Genomic DNA, 18,776 nt, shown 5'->3' with positions numbered 1-18,776 from the left:
TCAAGCCCACCGGCCGCCGCTCCCTCAAGCCCGCCGTGTGTGTCGCTGTGTGTTTCGTTGTTATTACTTTGTTTGGCCTTCCAAAAGAGGACCCAACTAGAAATCAGTGGTTAAGTTGTATTTACAACACTGCAGCGCATTTTATGGAACACTGTTTCCTGATCCTGGTAGAGTAGACTACAATGCCGGCTGTTCTGACTCACAGACTGTAAGTATGTTTTTCATATTTAAAGGATTTGCCACTGATGATTCAAACGCGAATTTTGATCAGTGTAGAGTAGCGCTTGTTGTTTGTCATTTCTCCGATCACAAATGCAGTCATGGGTTTGTTTACAAATGTGTTTTTTGAACCTTAAACCGCATAAACACATTTCATTACACCAAATACACAAAATAATGTTCTTTTTAGCAACATCATATGACCCCTTTAAGTTAATATGGGTAGCATTGCTCAGATAATTTGGTTTGGCAGGAATAATGTGATAAAAAGTTTTGACTTTTGATCTTGAGCACGTTGAGCAGTGTTTGAGACATTGTTTGAGACATTGTTCCCATTTGAGATTACTGGCTTTTTTTTCAGGAGCAACTAAGAAACTAGAAAGTCTCCACTGGAAAGTCTCACTTTGTTCTCCATTTAATCTCATTGCTATCCAAGAGAAACAATTAAGATTTATTTTGTGATTTTTCTGTGACATATCGCTTTAGTTATGATGGCCTGTTTCTGCCTCAGGGTAAAACTACATTTAAAATAATAAAAAGTAGATCAAATTTAAAATTAAAAGTCACATTGTGAGATATAAACTCATATTTGTGAGATATACACTACTGTTCAAAAGTTTGGGGTCAGAAAGATTTTCAATGTTTTTGAAAAAAGTTTCTTATGTTCACCAAGGCTGTATTTATTTGATCAAAAAATACAATTAAAATAGTACTACTGTGAAACATTATTGACAATTATAATTTTCAATATAATTGAAAATGTAATTTATTTCTGTAATGGCAAAGCTGAATTTTCAGCATAATTACTCCAGTCCTCAGTGTAACATGATTCTTCAGAAATCATTCTAATATGCTGACTTGGTTTTCATGAAACATTTCTTATTATTATCAATGTTGGAAACAGTTGATATTTTTGTGGAATATTTTTTTGATGAATAGAAATACAGTGGGGCAAAAAAGTATTTAGTCACTTTAAAAATCCTACAATGTGATTTTCTGGATTTTTTTTTCTCATTTTGTCTCTCATAGTTGAGGTATACCTATGATGAAAATTACAGGCCTCTCTCATCTTTTTAAGTGGGAGAACTTGCACAATTGGTGGCTGACTAAATACTTTTTTTCCCCACTGTAGATGAAATTGAAATAGTTTATACTTTTATAATAATAAATAATAATTGATATATATATATATATAATAATTATACATTTCATTACTGTCACTTTTGTTCAATTTAAAGATTTAGTTATTTTATGTGTTTGTGTAATTTAATTAGTATTTATGTTGTGTATAGTTTTTGCCACTGCAAAAAAAAAAAAAACGTAGTATTTTTGTTTTCTAGTATAGCTAAAAGTTCTTGAACCAAGATGCATTTATAATTAGTAAAATTATTTAAGATATTATGTATTTTTTCTGAAAAAATAAAAAATCTAAATTTTGTTAGTTTTTCCTTAAAACAAGCAAAAATGTCTGCCAATGGGGCAAGAAAAATAATCTTGTTTAGCCTTAATACGTCCTGCTGAATAATAGTAGTAATTTATTTAAAAAAAATCTTACTAAACAAACATTTGAGTGATAGAATAAAGTGCAATTATGAGTATAAAGTTTTAAAATAAATAGTTTTACTCTGTGACAATAAAAAATGTCAAATCCATGCACAAGTTTACAGGTGCTCTATCTACAGCTAAAAATAGCCACATGATAATGGATCTATTCATCATCATCAATGGATTGCAGTTCTATCCTCCTCTAAGATATGTTGCAAGCCTGAAATGGTTTGGAACGATTTTGTCTCATAGTTGTGTCTATTTCAACATAGGTGAAATGTGGAGTCATCTGGCTCTGATTATACATTATTGTTAAAAGAGTGATTGAGAGGGGAGAAAAGGAGGAGATCTTAAAAGAGGAGGGAGATGAGAGGGTGAAAAGTGTGTCAGGACAGATGGAAGAATGTGGGGCATAACTGCTGCACAGTCAGTAAAAGGTGAAACGCTCTGAAATCAACCCTGACAACCCAAATCGTCCCAGTCTGCTGCTGTTAAGGACACAGAGGTGGGGATTGTTGAAAGGGGATATGATGTGGTGCAGTGGGGCACAATTTCATTAATGAACCCTGGGGGTGGGGTGGGGAAGGGTGGAGGGGGTCACATCCTCCCCGGCAGGCGTGCTGTCGTCCGGGGGCTTTTGGCAGGAGCCAGGCTGGGATTAAGGGCTCTGGCTCGTCCCACAGGAGGAATGCCAGGGCTTTGAAGGCCCAGTATAGCTGCACTCCCTTAGGGAGGTTGGTGCTGCTGTGCAGGGCAAAGCTGCATACAGAGGCTAAGAGTTCAGTGAACAATTGAGCTACACACACACACAAACACACAAAACAACGATGCTGCGATGCCAGATTTATTAATCTACTTTATAGGTAAAACCTGTACACACACGCATACACAGTATATGTATGCTGCCATTCAAAAGTTTGGCGTCAGTAAAATTCTTTAAAATGTTTTTGAAAGAAGTCTCACCAAGGTGGTATTTATTTAATCAAAAATAGAGTAAAAACAGTAATATTGTCAAATTTTATTATAATTTAAAATAAAATTTTTCTATTTTAAAATCACTCTAATATGCTGATTTGGTGTTCAAGCAACAATTATTTATTTATTTGTTTATTTTTAATTCATTTTTATTTATTCTATTACTGTTATTATTATTATTATTATTATTATTATTATTATTTGATTGATTTAAAAAAAAACAATTTTTTAAGAAAACAGGTGTGCTGCTTAATGATTTTGTGGTATTCTATTACTGTTATTATTATTATTATTATTATTATATTTATTAATTGATTGATTTAAAAAAAAACAATTTTTTAAGAAAACAGGTGTGCTGCTTAATGATTTTGTGGAAACAATGATACTTTTTTTCCAGGATTCTTTTGAGTAAAATGATTCAAAATTCAAAAGAAGAGCATTTTTTAAAAAACCATCAAAGGAACATTTTTGCAACATTACATTTCATTGTAACATTTACTGTCATTCAGTTTAATCCATCAACCAAAAAACGGAAGAAAAAAGAGCACTTGTTGACACTAGGAGTTGAATTTAGAGTCATGAAGCCTGAAAGTGAAAGGACAGGGTCCAGACACAAGGCTGCGTTTGGACAAGCCGTGTAAGAAAAAGGTCAGGATTAGTCAGAGGGAGAACACGAAAGAAAAACAAATGACAAGTAACGGGAGAAGAATGGAGAGGGATTTGGCTGGGGTAACAACAAGTAAAGCAGATGCATTTGTGTATCAGGAGTTGGTGGAGGACAAGGAGGATGTATCAGTGTCAGTGGGCGGCTTGGGATTACTTTGAGTTGGCGGGGGTCGGACCACTGACCCTGCTGGTGCATGTGGAACATAAACACGGACAGGACAGAACCACAGCAGATAATTAGCGTGCAGTTGATGCTCCAGGAGTTGGGGCAGCTGGGTAATCACAAGTGGGGGCGAGGTCGATAACCGAGCCTGCAGTGTAAAAAACGCACCCCTCACCCATGGCCCCAGCGGATCAATACAACACTCCTCACTTTGACTTAACATGGAACAAAATGTTTTTCTAGGCACAAGCAAAGAGTTGGTGAATAAGAAAATACATGTCTAAGATGAGTTGCAAGCTCTGTTTCAAAACCTACAAAAAAAAAATCTATCTATCTATCAATCTTGTTTTGTTCAGTGCACAATCTTTTATTATAGATTTTTCTTACAGTGCATTATGGGATTCCTTCTCTGCAAACTATATATGCAATGCTATAGAATTTGGAGTGGCCTCATAATTTAATGAGCATAGATATATATGTATTTTTGGTAAACTGCTTTAAATTATTACTTTAATTTATATTAATTATACTAAATTCAAACTCAAATTTAAACTCAATTAATTATAATAAAACATACAGATTGTATTGTTTCATCCACAATCTTTTATTCTATTTTTTTATGCAATGCTACCATAGAATTTGGAGACCCGGTAATTTTAATAAGCATAAATATTTATTTTGGGTAAAGCAGTTTAAAAAAAAAAAAATGTTTTAATGATTTTTTTTCTTTTACAATGATTAATTATATTTTATGCTAATTATGCTAAATTATACTTTATTAAATATACTAAAAACAACCCAATGATTGTTTCACACTGAAAATTCAGAAAAAATAAAAAAAAGTGCACTTCAAATACTCGTGCACGGTGATGATAATACAGTGATGATGCACTGAATTAACAGAAAAAACTAATGTGGTATGTTGGACACTTCATGTATATATGCATTGCTATCCTCTTGAAATATATCTGCATCATAAATGTGCTTATGATTCTTTAAAGATCTTTCGGAACAGAGCGACATTTGACAAGTTCCCTTTCATGGGAACTTCGAACTGCGTCCTCTAGGGGTCGTTATGGGGAACGCCTCGTCGTGAACCGTGACGAGACACTGCGTCCTCTAGGTTTCTTGCCATGCTGCGGACGCAAGCTTCAGACGAAGAAGTGAATGATGTGTAGCTCCCGGCGCCTATTTATACTATAGTCGCACCGGTAGTGACGTCATGGCTGTCGCCGGCCAACGAGTTGGTGTTTTTTCAATGTATGCTTCAGACACGGGTCACGACGAGGCGTTCCCCATAGCGACCCCTAGAGGACGCAGTGTCTCGTTCCCTACTCAGGGAACCATGGTTACATAAGTAACCTGAGACGTTTTTTTTGAGTGTGTTTTTTTCTTTTGAATTTGTGTGTGAGATCAATCCATATCATTGTTCTTTGGAGTCTGAAAAGTTCACATGCAAATCTCCACCCCTTTTATTTTCCTCTGTTCCCTCTCTCTGTGCTGAGGCCCTGAGTGTTTATGAGGTGGAGAGCGATGGAGCGTCGAGTTGGCCTGCTGTCTGTCATAAAGTAGCAATGTCCCACAAATACCACTATACAAATAAACATTCAAAACATAACTGTCCAAATATGGTTAAGCTTACAACTGCACAGATCCTTGAATCTGCTCCATGTATTTGTTTTGCATCAGTTGGGAAATATTTCTGGCTCTTACATTTATAATCATAATCCTGACGATACAAAACAAGCATTTAAATGATAATAAAAAAAGAGTATGTTTTTTGTACTATAAAAGTGGAAACTGTACAACATCCCACTAGTAATTCCATTCACTCCAAGTCTAGCATCACTATTATTATTGCTCATACTTTGGGTTTTAAGCTTTTGGTGCAAACCTCATCCTCAACCTCATAGTACCTCAAATCATGCAGCTTTTTACTCCTGTGATCAGGCTTACAATTTTCAATGATGATTGGGTCTATTTATCAATAATTATATTAGCCACTTACATCTTCTTCTTTTGACTAAGCATTCCCTCGTTTCAGAAGTCGCTGGGCACGGGCTCCCCATTGAAGAGGGATTCTGTAGGACCTTCCTCGTCCTTGTTTCTTCGCCCCATTTGAAGCCGCAGGTTTTACCTGAGCGTGAGCAGGGGCCCCATTCGCTCCACTCGCCCACTTCACAGTGCACTAAAACACAGTTAACAAGTTAGTGAAGCCACACACATACAGCACTGTGTCTTGACAGCAGGTGTTATGTCAGATTCTAACCTGTCGGGATGCACTCCATTGAGTCGTTGGGCTCAAACTCGTCTGGGCAGACGTGATGACATTGCCCATGCAGTAAGAAGTGTCCCGGCGCACACCTCGTACACGTGTCACTGTTCTGACAGGAGTCACAGTCTGCAGGACATGCTGTAAAACCAGCACACGCGCACACACACACACACACACACACACACACACACAGAGTTAGTTTCATTAGAAGTACTGGGGAATAAATAACTAAAAGTAACCATGCTACTAACCTTTTCAAAAGGTATTAAAACATATTTTTCGGTAGCAATAAGTACTCTTAAGTTACTAATATGCACTCTGTAGGGGTAATTAAGGTGGGACAGCTTTTTTTCTGAGAGTGTTCAGCTATTTTCATGATAGAGTGCAGCTTTTAACAAACTACTTTGTCCATCGTTGTCACGATCCCTGTCTGTGTTTCTTGTGTCTGTGGTCAAGGACTTTTAGTTTGTAGTGCTGTGCCCCTATTGTTGCCTTGTTCCCCTCCTGTTTCCCTGCTGCTCTGCTCCCTTGTTTGTTGTCATGGACACTCATTGAACCACACCCATCTCCTTGTTATTTGCCCTGGTTACTGATTAGTTAATTGCTTCAGCTCTCTGTATAAATAGTCCTTGTGTTTCCCTTGTGCTTTGTCAGTTGTTGAATGTTAGCATTGCCGCTCTGCTCGTGTTTCTGTTCTTGTTACCAGTTCTTTGTTATTTAATTAAACTACCTGCACAGTGCACTTAGATCTGTGCCTCAGCCGGTTTCCTCCTGCTCTTGCACCATAGCAATCAGAGTAGCATGTCTAAACACCACATGGCTGGTTTTAATGAGAAAATCAAATCAAACATACTCATCAAAACAGCCCTATCTCATATGTGGTGCTGGAAAAAATTGGAAAATGAAAGAGATGACCATCCGAAAGAATTTTGGAAAGTCTGAATTATTCTAGTGACAATCCTGGATAATCCTCTATCTAATATGTAGCTTCTAAATGTCCGATTCATTGTAGTGAATCAGATAATTCAGACAGCCCTCTGTCTAATACAGTGGTTTTAAAACCTCTCCATGAAGTACCCCCAGCACATTACATTTTTTTTATGTCTTGCTATATCTGACACACCCACTTCCGGTCTTGCAGTCTCCACTAATGAGCTGATGAGTTGAATCAGGTGTGATAGATGAGGGAGACATACAAAATGTGCAGGGCTGGGGGCACTCCAGGACAGGTTTGAGAACCACCGGTCTAATATGTAGCAGTAGAAAGTCAGATTCATTCTAGTGAATCAGTTCATTATGATGATTGTCCTCACTTTAATATGTACCTTTTGGAAAGTCTGATTCATTTTAACAAATAGGTTCTTTCAGATGGCACTCTCTCCAATGTGTAGCTTTTTATCATTTGATTAATTCTAGTGAACTGGTTAATTCGGTTGATCCTCTCTCTAATACAGTGCTTCCCAAACCTGTCCTGGAGGCCCCCCTGCCCTGCACCTTTTGTATGTCTCCCTTATCTAACACACCTGATTCCACTCATCAGCTCGTTAGTAGAGACTGCAAGAACTAAATTCGGTGTCTGATTAGGGAGACATACAAAATGTGCAGCGCAGGGGGGCCTCCAGGACAGGTTTAGGAAGCACTGCTCTAATATGTAGCTTTTGAAAGTCTTATTCATTTTATTCTTATTAAGCTTGTATTAGTTAACTTTGCAAAACAGTAGCTTTTTTACTACTTGAAATTATGATTAGCTTACAGTTTGGCAAGCTACAGTTTCAAAGTAGCTTCCCCAACACTGGAGGAAAGGATGCTAAAAACTAGTCCATCATATCTGTGACCGTAAACAGGGCACTCACCAGGGACACACTCTTTCTTGGTATCGCTGGGCACCAGTCCATCTGGACAGCTTTCCATGCACTTGCCCTTGTGCAAGTAGGAGCCCGCTCTGCAGCGCAGGCAGAAGTTCCTGTTAAAGCACGAGTCGCACTCTGACCCACACTCTGGAAGACAGGATACGCACGCATTACCACAATGTCCTGAGCTGAGAAGGGAATGCTGTAGTATACATGCCAATGCCCATAGTTTTATTACTGTAACTAAGACATAAAGATGTCTGTAGTGTAAATATTTCAAGGAGAAGCTGAGGCGAAACATGTGTCTTACTTATGCAGTCGTTCCGGTCAGGGGAACGGGTGCCGTAGAAACCATTAGGGCAGGAGGCCAGGCATACTCCAATCTGCCTCATCCCGTCCCTCTCCAGGTGAATAAAAAGCTTGGGTTTGCAGGTCAGACAGCCATTGTAAACCGAGCAGGTCTGACAGCCTCCCTGGCATCCCTGGGAGCTCACCCCTGAACCCTCTGTGGTAGAAACATCAATTTTACTTTAGGATCAAACAACATGTGTGGCTCAACAAAAGATTTATGCAAATGTACAGATCTGACAAGTGTAATAGATATATATCATTTAAGTTAGGGTGACCATAAGATCTCTTTTTCCTGTGCATGTCCTGACTGTGACTTCTAAATTGCCTAAAATGTTTTGAGTTTTGTGCTCCATACAGTCCTTATACATTATATCTAAATTTATTTGCATTGCTTTGACTGTTCTCTGTAGATCCCAAGCCATGACAGGTTGATGTACAATGCTTGCAAGCTATTGTGCAAACTACTTTTCAGTCGTTATCTTCAGCAAGCATGAAAACAATTGGAAAACAAAGCCAAAATCCAGACATTTTAGGCCAGGATTTTTCCAGGACATTAAAAAGAGGATGCATAGTCACCCTATTTATGTATTGTCTGGAGTGTGAAACCACTGGTGTCAGTCTCTCTTTCACTGCAATAGTTATTAGAAAACATACATGTACAAAGCTACAATATTATTTATGTAAGGGATAACTTATTGCAGTTCTGGCTAGTTCTAACCCAACTGTTTGACTTTATATAACCTACCCATAGTAAAGGGCCCAGATTTAATACTGTAGATGCTTTTGAGGACCAAATAATCACTGTTTTATTGCCATCTTTGAAAGCTATTTAGAGTTTTGTTTGAGGTGCTTGGTAGCGAGTTGTTTAATCACATTTAATGTAATTTACTGTATACACTACTATTTAAAATTTTGGGATCAGTAAGGTCTTTTATCCAACAAGGATGGATTAAATTAATCAAAAGTGACAGTAAAGACATTTATAATGTTTAAAAAAATTATTTTTCAAATAAAAGCTGCTATTTTGAATGTTCTATTCATCAGAGAATCCTGAATATTACCACTTTTTTAAAGCAGCACAACTGTTTTTTTTTTTTAACATTGGTTATAATAAGAAGTACCAGAATTCTTGAGTGCCAAATCAGCATATTAGAATGCTATCTGAAGGATCATGTGACACTAAAGACTGGAGTAATGGCTGCTGAAAATTCTATCACAAGTGAGCATAACAGACTTCAAAAACGTACAAAAAATTTAACAACCTCAAATTTTGTGTTCTGTTGTGGTGGAATAATATATTTCAGATAAACCCGCTGATAAATGGCATGTAAAAACAAACTTCACATTGTGTTTCATGGTACTCATACTGTATGTGCAATGCTAACTGAATGCGAAAACTCTTCTCATCATTTCCTGCCCTGTCCACTTCCTCTGAACAAAAAGTGCCAAATACACATGCAAAAATGTCATCATTAAACAGTTTCACATTTCAAAAAAGATATAATGCCTTAATATAATGTGTAGAAATCCAAATGTTTGTAAAGACTAGAACTGAAAGCCTTGCTTCTTCTGCCAGCACCTAATTACAAAAAACATACTCTGCATTTATTTGGACGTTCTCAACATTTATAAGAGCAAACAGGAATGGTAGGTACAACTAAATGGTTCCAGGTTCTTCAAGGAAAGAACAGGGCCATCAATTAAGGCTACAACAGTGACCATAATGTAGTGTAATAATAAACAAGACAGGAAGCACAGTCATCTGTGGATTCTCCCGGCAGAGAAACTAATCAACAGAGACACGTTGCATACCGGGGTTTGCACGCAAACGGCAGCACAGTAGCCTCTGTGTTCATAAGCGCGCAAACAGAGTGGCCTCACTGTGACAAAAAAAACCCAGACGGAATCAACTCGTCTCCACTGGAGACCTCCAGCTGCGAATACACAGTGAAACTGCCCACCACAAATGCATGACGAAGAGGTTTCTCAATGTCCTAGTGATCCCTTAAGACAAGATTTACTTTTAAATGATAGAGCTGATCGCTGACCTGTTATACGCCCTCACAACCTTCCGGACAGAAGATTTGATATTTTTCAGAAATAGGCCTGACTGTATTCAAAGGGATTTGAGAGAATATTTTCTTCAGTTTTTTGCTCAAGGGATTGTGAATAATATCTATATATAATATATAATAATATAATATCTGCACTATGGCCTCGTTGTTTTGGCTCGGGAACTGAAGAAGTCAAAAGTGATTTCAGTTCACAGTTGCTGTGAGAAGAACAGACGTTCACTGATCTAATTGCATCATACTGTAAACTACAGTGCAGTACCTCACTAAATTCAGCAGGGTAAAAAAAATGGAAGGTGTTCCTCGGCTGCTTCAAGGTACATCTTTGATTGAAGTCAATCACTTCCAGGTGTCTCTCAAAGGTCAGTCTCAGATGGTTAAAGGCTCTGCGTTTTAGAAGGGACTGACCCAGTCTCAGAGCATCTGGATAAGGGTGAGGTAGGGTAAAATGAAGAGTGGTCTAGCTCAACTTCAGAGAGGTTAAAAAAAGCTTCTACTTTCACTTTTATGCAATTTGAAATGATATGGCTTGAAAGGATGTTACATATTGAGGACCTCTAACCATCAGCAAGCCTAAACAATGAGGAAGCAGTTTAAAAAGCATGGGAAATGACGACTCCTAGCATCACTGTAACGCACAGACTTACAAAGTGGCTTTTTGCCATTTTGACCCACTATGCAATATGAGGCAGTAATGCAATAGACAGCAATGTTCAAAATATATATACACACAACCATTTAAATGTTTGGGGTCGGTAAGATTTTTAAAACATTTTTGAAAGAAGTCTCATATGTTCACCAAGACTGCATTTAGTTGATAAAAATAGAATAAAATCAGTAATATTCTGAAATATTGTATAAAGTTTCAATAAAGTTGCAAACAGTTGTGATGGTTACACTTTTCTGTAGTAACTGTGACATTTCTTTTTTCAGTATTCATAGTTTAAATGAACATTATTTGTTTTAAATATATATTTTTTTACCTTTTACAAAATGTTTTACTATCACTTTTGATCAATTTAATGCATCCTTGCTGAATATAAGATATATATATATATATATATATATATATATATATATATAGATAGATAGATAGATATTTTCAACCTGCTCTTACATTCCATACTACTGAACTCGGTCTAGGGCATCGTTGTTGTTTTTTTCTGTCTCCCTCCCCTGATTCCCAGAGTTCACTCTTGGCCGCCAGATTGCCATAGATCAAGGATATTCTGTTTGACATATCTAAGCAATCTTTACAACTGCTGTCCATTTGCCCACATGTGTTCCTGCCAAAGCTCTCCAACTCACAGAACCCTTTACATGGAGGAATTCTGCCTGCCCTTGCGCTGCCACAGCCCTTGGGTCGGCTTGCATAACAACCGCACAAGCACTCCTGAAATCCGAACGTTCGAAATCGCTTCGCCACGCTTCAAACTCGACGACCGCAAAAGCAAGCATTCCCAGAATCTATCGGTAAAGCGGCACAGTTAAAACTTAATTAAATAACAAAATGTCAGACATCGACATTAAACAAAAGCATTTGCTTATTGCCCAAAGTCTTGTGGTTTGAGTCGGTGAAGCAGGCAGACACAATTAATTTCCTGCGATATTTATAACATGGGGAGGCCACACACAAGCAAAGATAATTTTTTACTAAAAAAACACAGCCATTAGTTTATTCAAAAGGACATTAGTTACCATATACTGTCATTGACGTGTAAGTCTTCTTTTAAAAGCTAAAAGTCAACCTCACCTTTTTAGTCCTCTGTGACACATTACAAAAAAGCATATACTACAATTACATTCACTTCACAAAACATTCTTGCAAAACAGTCATATGCACAAGATATTCCAATGTTATAAGTATCAGATGTTACAAATTCTTTGGCATTTAAAAGGTGTCTATTTTACATGCAAATCAAAGCCTTGTGGCTTCTAATTGTCAACGCAGAGACACAGCGACGCGCACACTCAGAAGACAGGAAATGTTTGAGGTCAGGCAACCGTTTGGTCACTCTCTGTGAACTGATAAATTAGTCATAGGTCATTCACCCAAGTTTCTGTCCATCACAAATGTTTCAAAGTCTCTTAATTAGCAGCATCTGATGATGGCTGGTGCTTTCAAAAGGATGGCGGTCATCACGTTTGTCACACTTCACTGTCGCAGTGTCTGCCAAAATTCACACACTACCAGCATAGATTTGATCACCCTGCTCACCCGTATCTATTAATATCATCTCTTAATATTTTGAAATATGTGAATTGATCAAAAATATGCTGAAATGAGTGAAATATTTCTGCTCTTTAAGGATAACCTCAAACCGTCCCCTCTTTAAATTCAAAATGACAGTTGTGTACTGAACTAATTAGCTGTCAAAGTCTGATTAGACACATATTTTTCTCATATGCCACGAGAGCACATACTTAGTATGCTGAATGCAATGTCCTGACCACAGTCCACAATTCTAGCATCATCTAAGTTTTGAACAAAAAAGATGGATAAGGGTTTTGTATTTTGAATTCCATAATATATATTTTTTTCTATCAGAGTTGAAACAACCCAGTGAGTGCCACAAAGCCACAATGGCATTTCTGTGGCTCCCTGATACCAAAAGCAGTTCTGTTGCATCTAACTGGCTTTGTCACCAATTAATTTAGACTATGTTTATACAGTCATTCTAATTGTGCCTTTCAAGTCATATTTTCCTATTACGTTGTATATTAAAATAAAAATCATACTCAATCGCATATTTCTGGAGCCTGTCATGCATGAATTGCTTATTTCAGAGCTCAGCTTCCCAAAATGTTGTTTCTCTCTGTGTAAACCAAAAATATTCATATAAACAGTGAGGGGGACATGACCCCCAAAAAATTACACATGGCCCCCACCATCCTGAGTATTTGGTTACAGCCTTGACTTAATCAGTAATACATTTGATTAAAACGGTCTTTTGAATGAAATGATGAATTTCTTATCATGTTACCTTTAACTAAACTATACAACTTCTTAACATGTAGGCTACTAATATATTATGAGCTCAGCTCAACATAAAGATGGTCCTGGGCCGGAGTCAGAAACGTTTTTTTTCTAGGATATACTCAACTTTGTTGCAAACTTGAAGAAAACAAGAACCCCGCTGTGCTTCTGGTAGCACTGAACTTACAGATATCTCAGCGAGTAACAGTCAACAAGCGCGTGACGGTCCAAGCGCACTACAAAGGGTTCTCTGCGTAATGCAGTGGCCGCTAGAGAGCGATCCAAACAAGACGTTGGACTGGCCATTGATGCTAGACGAGCAGTGCACAATGTATAAGCCAATAATGGTGTAGTCTGCAAATTCACTTTCATATTCGCACTTATCACAACAACGATAGCACGATACTTTGAAGTAAAACACGACTGAAACGTTACCCGGCCATTGATGCTAGACGAGCAGTGCACAATGTATAAGCCAATAATGGTGTAGTCTGCAAATTCATACTTTCATATTCGCACTTATCACAACAACGATGGCACGATACTTTGAAGTAAAACACGACTGAAACGTTACCCGTTAATGGAGGGTAACTGCAACGTAAACCCAAAACAGTACTTAAATCACAAAAAATCAGCAGTGTCCCTTGCCGATATAAGTTATGTTTCCGAATCAAACCACACAAGTGTCTAGTAAAAAGAAACACTTTTCACGCGCCTTCTAGGCTTTTACCTCAACGGCACATTTCCCATCAGAAGTTTATCTAGGATGCCTAAGCAGCTGTTTTTTTTCTTCCAGAACTCACTGTGGGGACACATATGTGAAATTTTCCTCAAACTAAGCCATCAAAACAAAACCATGAGGAACACAATAACGATTTTGTGACAGGCGCAGTTTCACCGAGACTGGTTCACCTCAAGCAACACTACGCTGTTTGCAGGGTTGCCAGGTCTTTGTGACAAAGACAGCCAATCACCAAACAAAATTAGCCTAATCACCAATAAGACCGAACCCCTTAAAAAAAAAAAACCTTACACGGGTTTTTCGAATTTTCAAGCTGTATAAAGTAGTTTTAAGAGCATCACGTTTGAATAGTTTGATTTATATTTACTGTAGGCTACTATTTAAAAAGTTTACTATAGCATACACTTTTAACTGGACAATGGGTTTCTTGGACAATGTACAACTGTATTTTACCATACTGCTTTTATTTCATATATGGATCTTATTCAGGGTAGAGGCCATGTTTTTTTTTTTGTTTTTTTTGCGAATGAAAATGAAAGAACAAATGGGTTGTTGTACTAACCCTAACATCAAAAACATACATTAAAAAAAAAAAAAAAACATTACTAAATATAACTAAATATTAAACTATTCTTAAAAACAGCATAAAATAAAATATAGCATCTACCCTGAGTAAGGTCTAGCTACTACCTTATATTTTTACGTATTTCATTCAAAAACACTATTTCACTGTGCATTCACTGTAATGCTTCATAACCACAGTTGGTGTGCCTATTTCCATAAAAGAACAGTAGGCTACCCACCTTACCTGTTACTGGCTGGTAAAAAAATAAAAAATAATAACCTATTTAAATACATTTGGTGAGAAAAGTCAAACCCTCACACCACATAAAAAATCAACCCACTGCTAGTTTTAAAGTAGACAATTCTGAGGGAACCAGCGCACTTGGCAACCCAGGCTTGGCACAAAATATAAACGGGAAAAACAGCGATATATTCCAGTTGTCATAAGAAAAAATAGCATATAGCCTACATTTCGATAACAATAATGAGATCTTCCAGCTGCTGAGAAATACTTAACTCCTTTAGCTCTCTGTTGCATATGGTTATATGCTGAACCACATGAGAGACTGCGAGTGTCGAATCTACTGATTTTCTTTTTGGCTTTTGAGTTTTAGATACAGTGACCCATATTAACAGAAAATAAATAAATGTTAGAAATATAAAAATGTTAAAAATTCCCGTAGTAAACCTTAACCATGTCCTGTCACCTGATAAATATCCCATATCAACATTACCCCAATAGAGACTTTAACTTAAAAAATAAAAATGTAACTTTTCAAGTCTTTTAAAATGACAAAAAGTAGGATATATCATGTATTTAAAAACACCATGATTACAAACAAAAAGTGCACACAAATAGGCAGTATAAGTCACGGTGCAGGTGTGCGCAAAGCATCAGATCAGCAGCGCGCAGAACTTACGTTTGTGTAGCCGGTGCCTGGAGCCGTGATGCTGACAGTTTGTGTATTCCATACAATGCAAGATCAAAACAATGGAGATCAGTTGTAATTGCATAGTAATCAGGGGAATGATGCTTGTCCTGTCAATTTCAATGTCCCTTATCGCACTTTGATCTGCGCAATACTCAATATGTTATTCCTAAACCGGGCAGAAGCCCCAGCTGTGCTCACGCGTAAGAGAAACAGAATTTCCAATGGCCCAAATGCACCTGGGCCGATTCGGCAGTAACATATTGGAGGCAATCCACATATGTGCCACTGTGAGATATCCAAAGAGAGAGCCACTCATTCCATGGAAACAATGAAAGTGTTAGTTCTCCATCCAGCGCACTGTAAGCAAAGCTTAAAGATGGGGAGGAGGGAATCAAATTAAATTGGCATGGCGATAAAGTTGGATTGTCTTCCTGAATGACTGTATTCCCCACTGTGATTCCGCACGACACGTCCAGGTGTGAAAGTTACTTTATTTATTGAGCCTGACATGTAGGAGGTCCTCGCGTCATCCTCATCACAGCATCTCGAGGAACTTTCAGTGAAACTTTGGCGCTATATTTCTAAACAGTCGCCCTTCTCTATTCAATCTCGACAGCTCACAGTTTCACGGTTGAGCAATTCACTATCTCTCCCTTTCTCTCGCCTGCTCTCAGCTCGTGTGCTCGTCTGGTAACTGATGACTTCAGCTCTCTGCCGTCTCTTTCCCCTCTCTGAACTCCAAAGTTTATTTAGAGGGCGAGCCCCCCACGTCAGACACCCCACGGGCTACCAGCACTCGCTTTTTTTCATTATATCACGTTTTCCAAAACTCGAGAACTCGATGAATGGAAAAATTCGACAGACAGAGAGACAGACAGACAGACAGATAGACAGATAGATATATAGATAGATCACATTTATAACACATTTATCCGAGAAGAACTTAACCAAGAGATTACTCAACACCAAACTCTCAGCTCGTGTGCTCGTCTGGTAACTGATGACTTCAGCTCTCTGCCGTCTCTTTCCCCTCTCTGAACTCCAAAGTTTATTTAGAGGGCGAGCCCCCCACGTCAGACACCCCACGGGCTACCAGCACTCGCTTTTTTTCATTATATCACGTTTTCCAAAACTCGAGAACTCGATGAATGGAAAAATTCGACAGACAGAGAGACAGACAGACAGATAGACAGATAGATATATAGATAGATCACATTTATAACACATTTATCCGAGAAGAACTTAACCAAGAGCTTACTCAACACCAAATTAATTAATTTCTTTAGTAAAGTAAGTTAGTTACATCTAATTTTACTTGTATTTGCAATACATTTCAGGATGCCTATTATCCAGATATGAATCCTATATTTAAAATACATCTCTGTAAAATTAACTGCTCTGTGTACATATGTTTGCCATAATAGAGGAAGTTCCATTGTGATCCTCTAGAGGGGGTCAGTGCTATAAGAGCCACAAACTGCACACAGGCAAATACACTGCCTGACTTTTATTTTAGCCCGTCTGAGATGCATTTTCAGTTGATATGCAGCACTGGCCACATAAAGACAAATCTTTGCATTTTTGTGTGTGCGCTGTGGAGTATAAACAATAGTGGTGATTACTGGTGTACGTGAGTGCGCTGCACAGCGCAGTGGTTCCCTCTTTTCCCACAGGGAAGCTTATTTACACGTCTGGCAGTAGGACGGGGAGGCCTGCTTTTCTTAACCAGCGTGTTGATGTTTATAAGAATATGAGGTGGACCAATGTTTCCCCTGTTGTGGCTGCTCCATCAATCACAATGGGTGCTGAGGGGAAAAATGCTATAACTTTTAGAGCACTCCTTCTAGTAAAGCACAGTTTTATATCGCTGGAGAGGGAGGTCGCTTTTCAGATTAGAGGGATTTAATGGCCGTTTTTTGTTCTTGATTATTCATTAATGAGTAGTCTTTGGTAAATTTAGCTGTAAGGGATAAAACATGGTTTAGTCTGTGGTTATCGATGTGGGGGGTGGACATTCCAAGGGAGTTGATCTTCATATGGGAAGGGGGACAGAATAAAGCCCCTCTTTGTGCCCCCTACTCCTCTGATAAATTAGTCCCAGCGACAAGCTCTAACGGGGAGCGGGGAAGAGGAGGTGAGGTCATTTGGTCACTCTATGCGACGGCCGATGAGAGAAGCCGTCAGCAACCTGAAATGAAGCCGAGCAGGTGCACCAAGGAGCAAAAGTAACTGAAAATGTGTGAGGTCTGCAATATCACACATGGAGGTAGTCAGCGTAAATGGCTGCATGGATGCTAACTGTGCTACATTTGTCTAATCCTGTCTGGGAAGACTGGACACGGTACATTTTTATTATAGGACCTTGTTGCTCCATGAGGCATTAGAATGTGGACCACATGGCTCCACGTGCTCTCATCCATCCTGATCCCATCACATTCTCCACCCATAAACCTCACAGACGAGAGATCCCAGCGCAGGCAATGGTGGGATGTGCTATTGAGCAGCGCTGATCTAATAAATAGGCTGTTGAGTCATGAAATACTCTTATTTGGAGTCGAGGGGATTAAAACAGCAGTGCATGAGGTAGTTAGTGGTACTGGAGCAGGAAGGATCAGGTTTGGTGGGGGAGACAGGAGAGGATGAAGATTATGCCATGTGCTATAAGGACAGATAATCAAGGGTTTGGGCCTGTCAGCTGCATAAGCAAAACAAACACTGGGAAGTGATGAGTGAAGTGCAAACTCACGTGTGCATGATCAATGTGGTCTGCACACTCACTTTCACCTGCTCCCCGAATCCTAAGAATTTAAGGTCTTCTGGCAGAAGTTCCCAGAACAGCAGGCTGCATGTAATTCAGAATTGAGCATGCCTTTTAAATTGCAATTCAATTGCTAAATTTAAATTTCTTTTAAAATAGAAAACAGGATGCAGAATTGTGATTTGAATTTCAATACAAAGTAGAATACAATAAACTAAAATTCAAAGAAACAAATTAACTAGAAAAGCAAAGTTTGTCATCTTTAAAAGAGAAAGATAGATAGACAGAAGATCTATCTAGGAGAGAAAAGGCAGACAGACAGACAGACATAGATAGATAGATAGATAGCTCTGATAATACTGAACTACTGAATCTTTATAAACAATACACTTTATTTAACCACTATTTATTAATGCTTTTAGTTAGCTTATATTTTTAGATATTGAGTTTTAAAGATTATTTCAAGTTTTAGTAAATTATTTTTTATGTTTTTCTTAAATATAGCTTTAATTAATTTTTATTAAAATGTTAATAATTTAGTACTTTTATATGAATTTTTTTTTATTTCAGCCCAGATAACTTTTATAATTTTTTTAAAAATGTTTTTTATTTTATTTTATTTGTTATATTTAAAATTTTCAGTAGTTTTTCTAGTTAAATGTAACCTGGCATACCAAAAGTCAACGG

At 37.9% G+C, this 18,776-nt stretch overlaps 1 protein-coding gene across 1 annotated transcript in view; it reads right to left on the bottom strand.

Moving 5' to 3' along the window:
- Positions 1 to 16,035, bottom strand: part of rspo3 (R-spondin 3) — a 20,299-nt gene extending 4,264 nt beyond the window's left edge. The window contains exons 1-5 of the mRNA XM_016458402.1: positions 15,320 to 16,035; positions 8,004 to 8,198; positions 7,697 to 7,840; positions 5,838 to 5,981; positions 5,577 to 5,756 (exon numbers count right to left, since the gene is read on the bottom strand). Of these exons, the coding sequence (XP_016313888.1) occupies positions 5,577 to 5,756; positions 5,838 to 5,981; positions 7,697 to 7,840; positions 8,004 to 8,198; positions 15,320 to 15,413 (757 nt within the window). The 5' untranslated portion in view covers positions 15,414 to 16,035. The remainder of the gene's footprint in view (positions 1 to 5,576; positions 5,757 to 5,837; positions 5,982 to 7,696; positions 7,841 to 8,003; positions 8,199 to 15,319) is intronic.
- Positions 16,036 to 18,776: the final 2,741 nt, after the last annotated feature.

The sequence above is a fragment of the Sinocyclocheilus anshuiensis genome, unplaced genomic scaffold (assembly GCF_001515605.1).
Source record: "Sinocyclocheilus anshuiensis isolate Anshui unplaced genomic scaffold, SAMN03320099.WGS_v1.1 scaffold267, whole genome shotgun sequence".
Taxonomy (NCBI): Eukaryota; Metazoa; Chordata; class Actinopteri; order Cypriniformes; family Cyprinidae; genus Sinocyclocheilus; species Sinocyclocheilus anshuiensis.
This window is presented reverse-complemented; position numbering and strand designations above follow the sequence as displayed.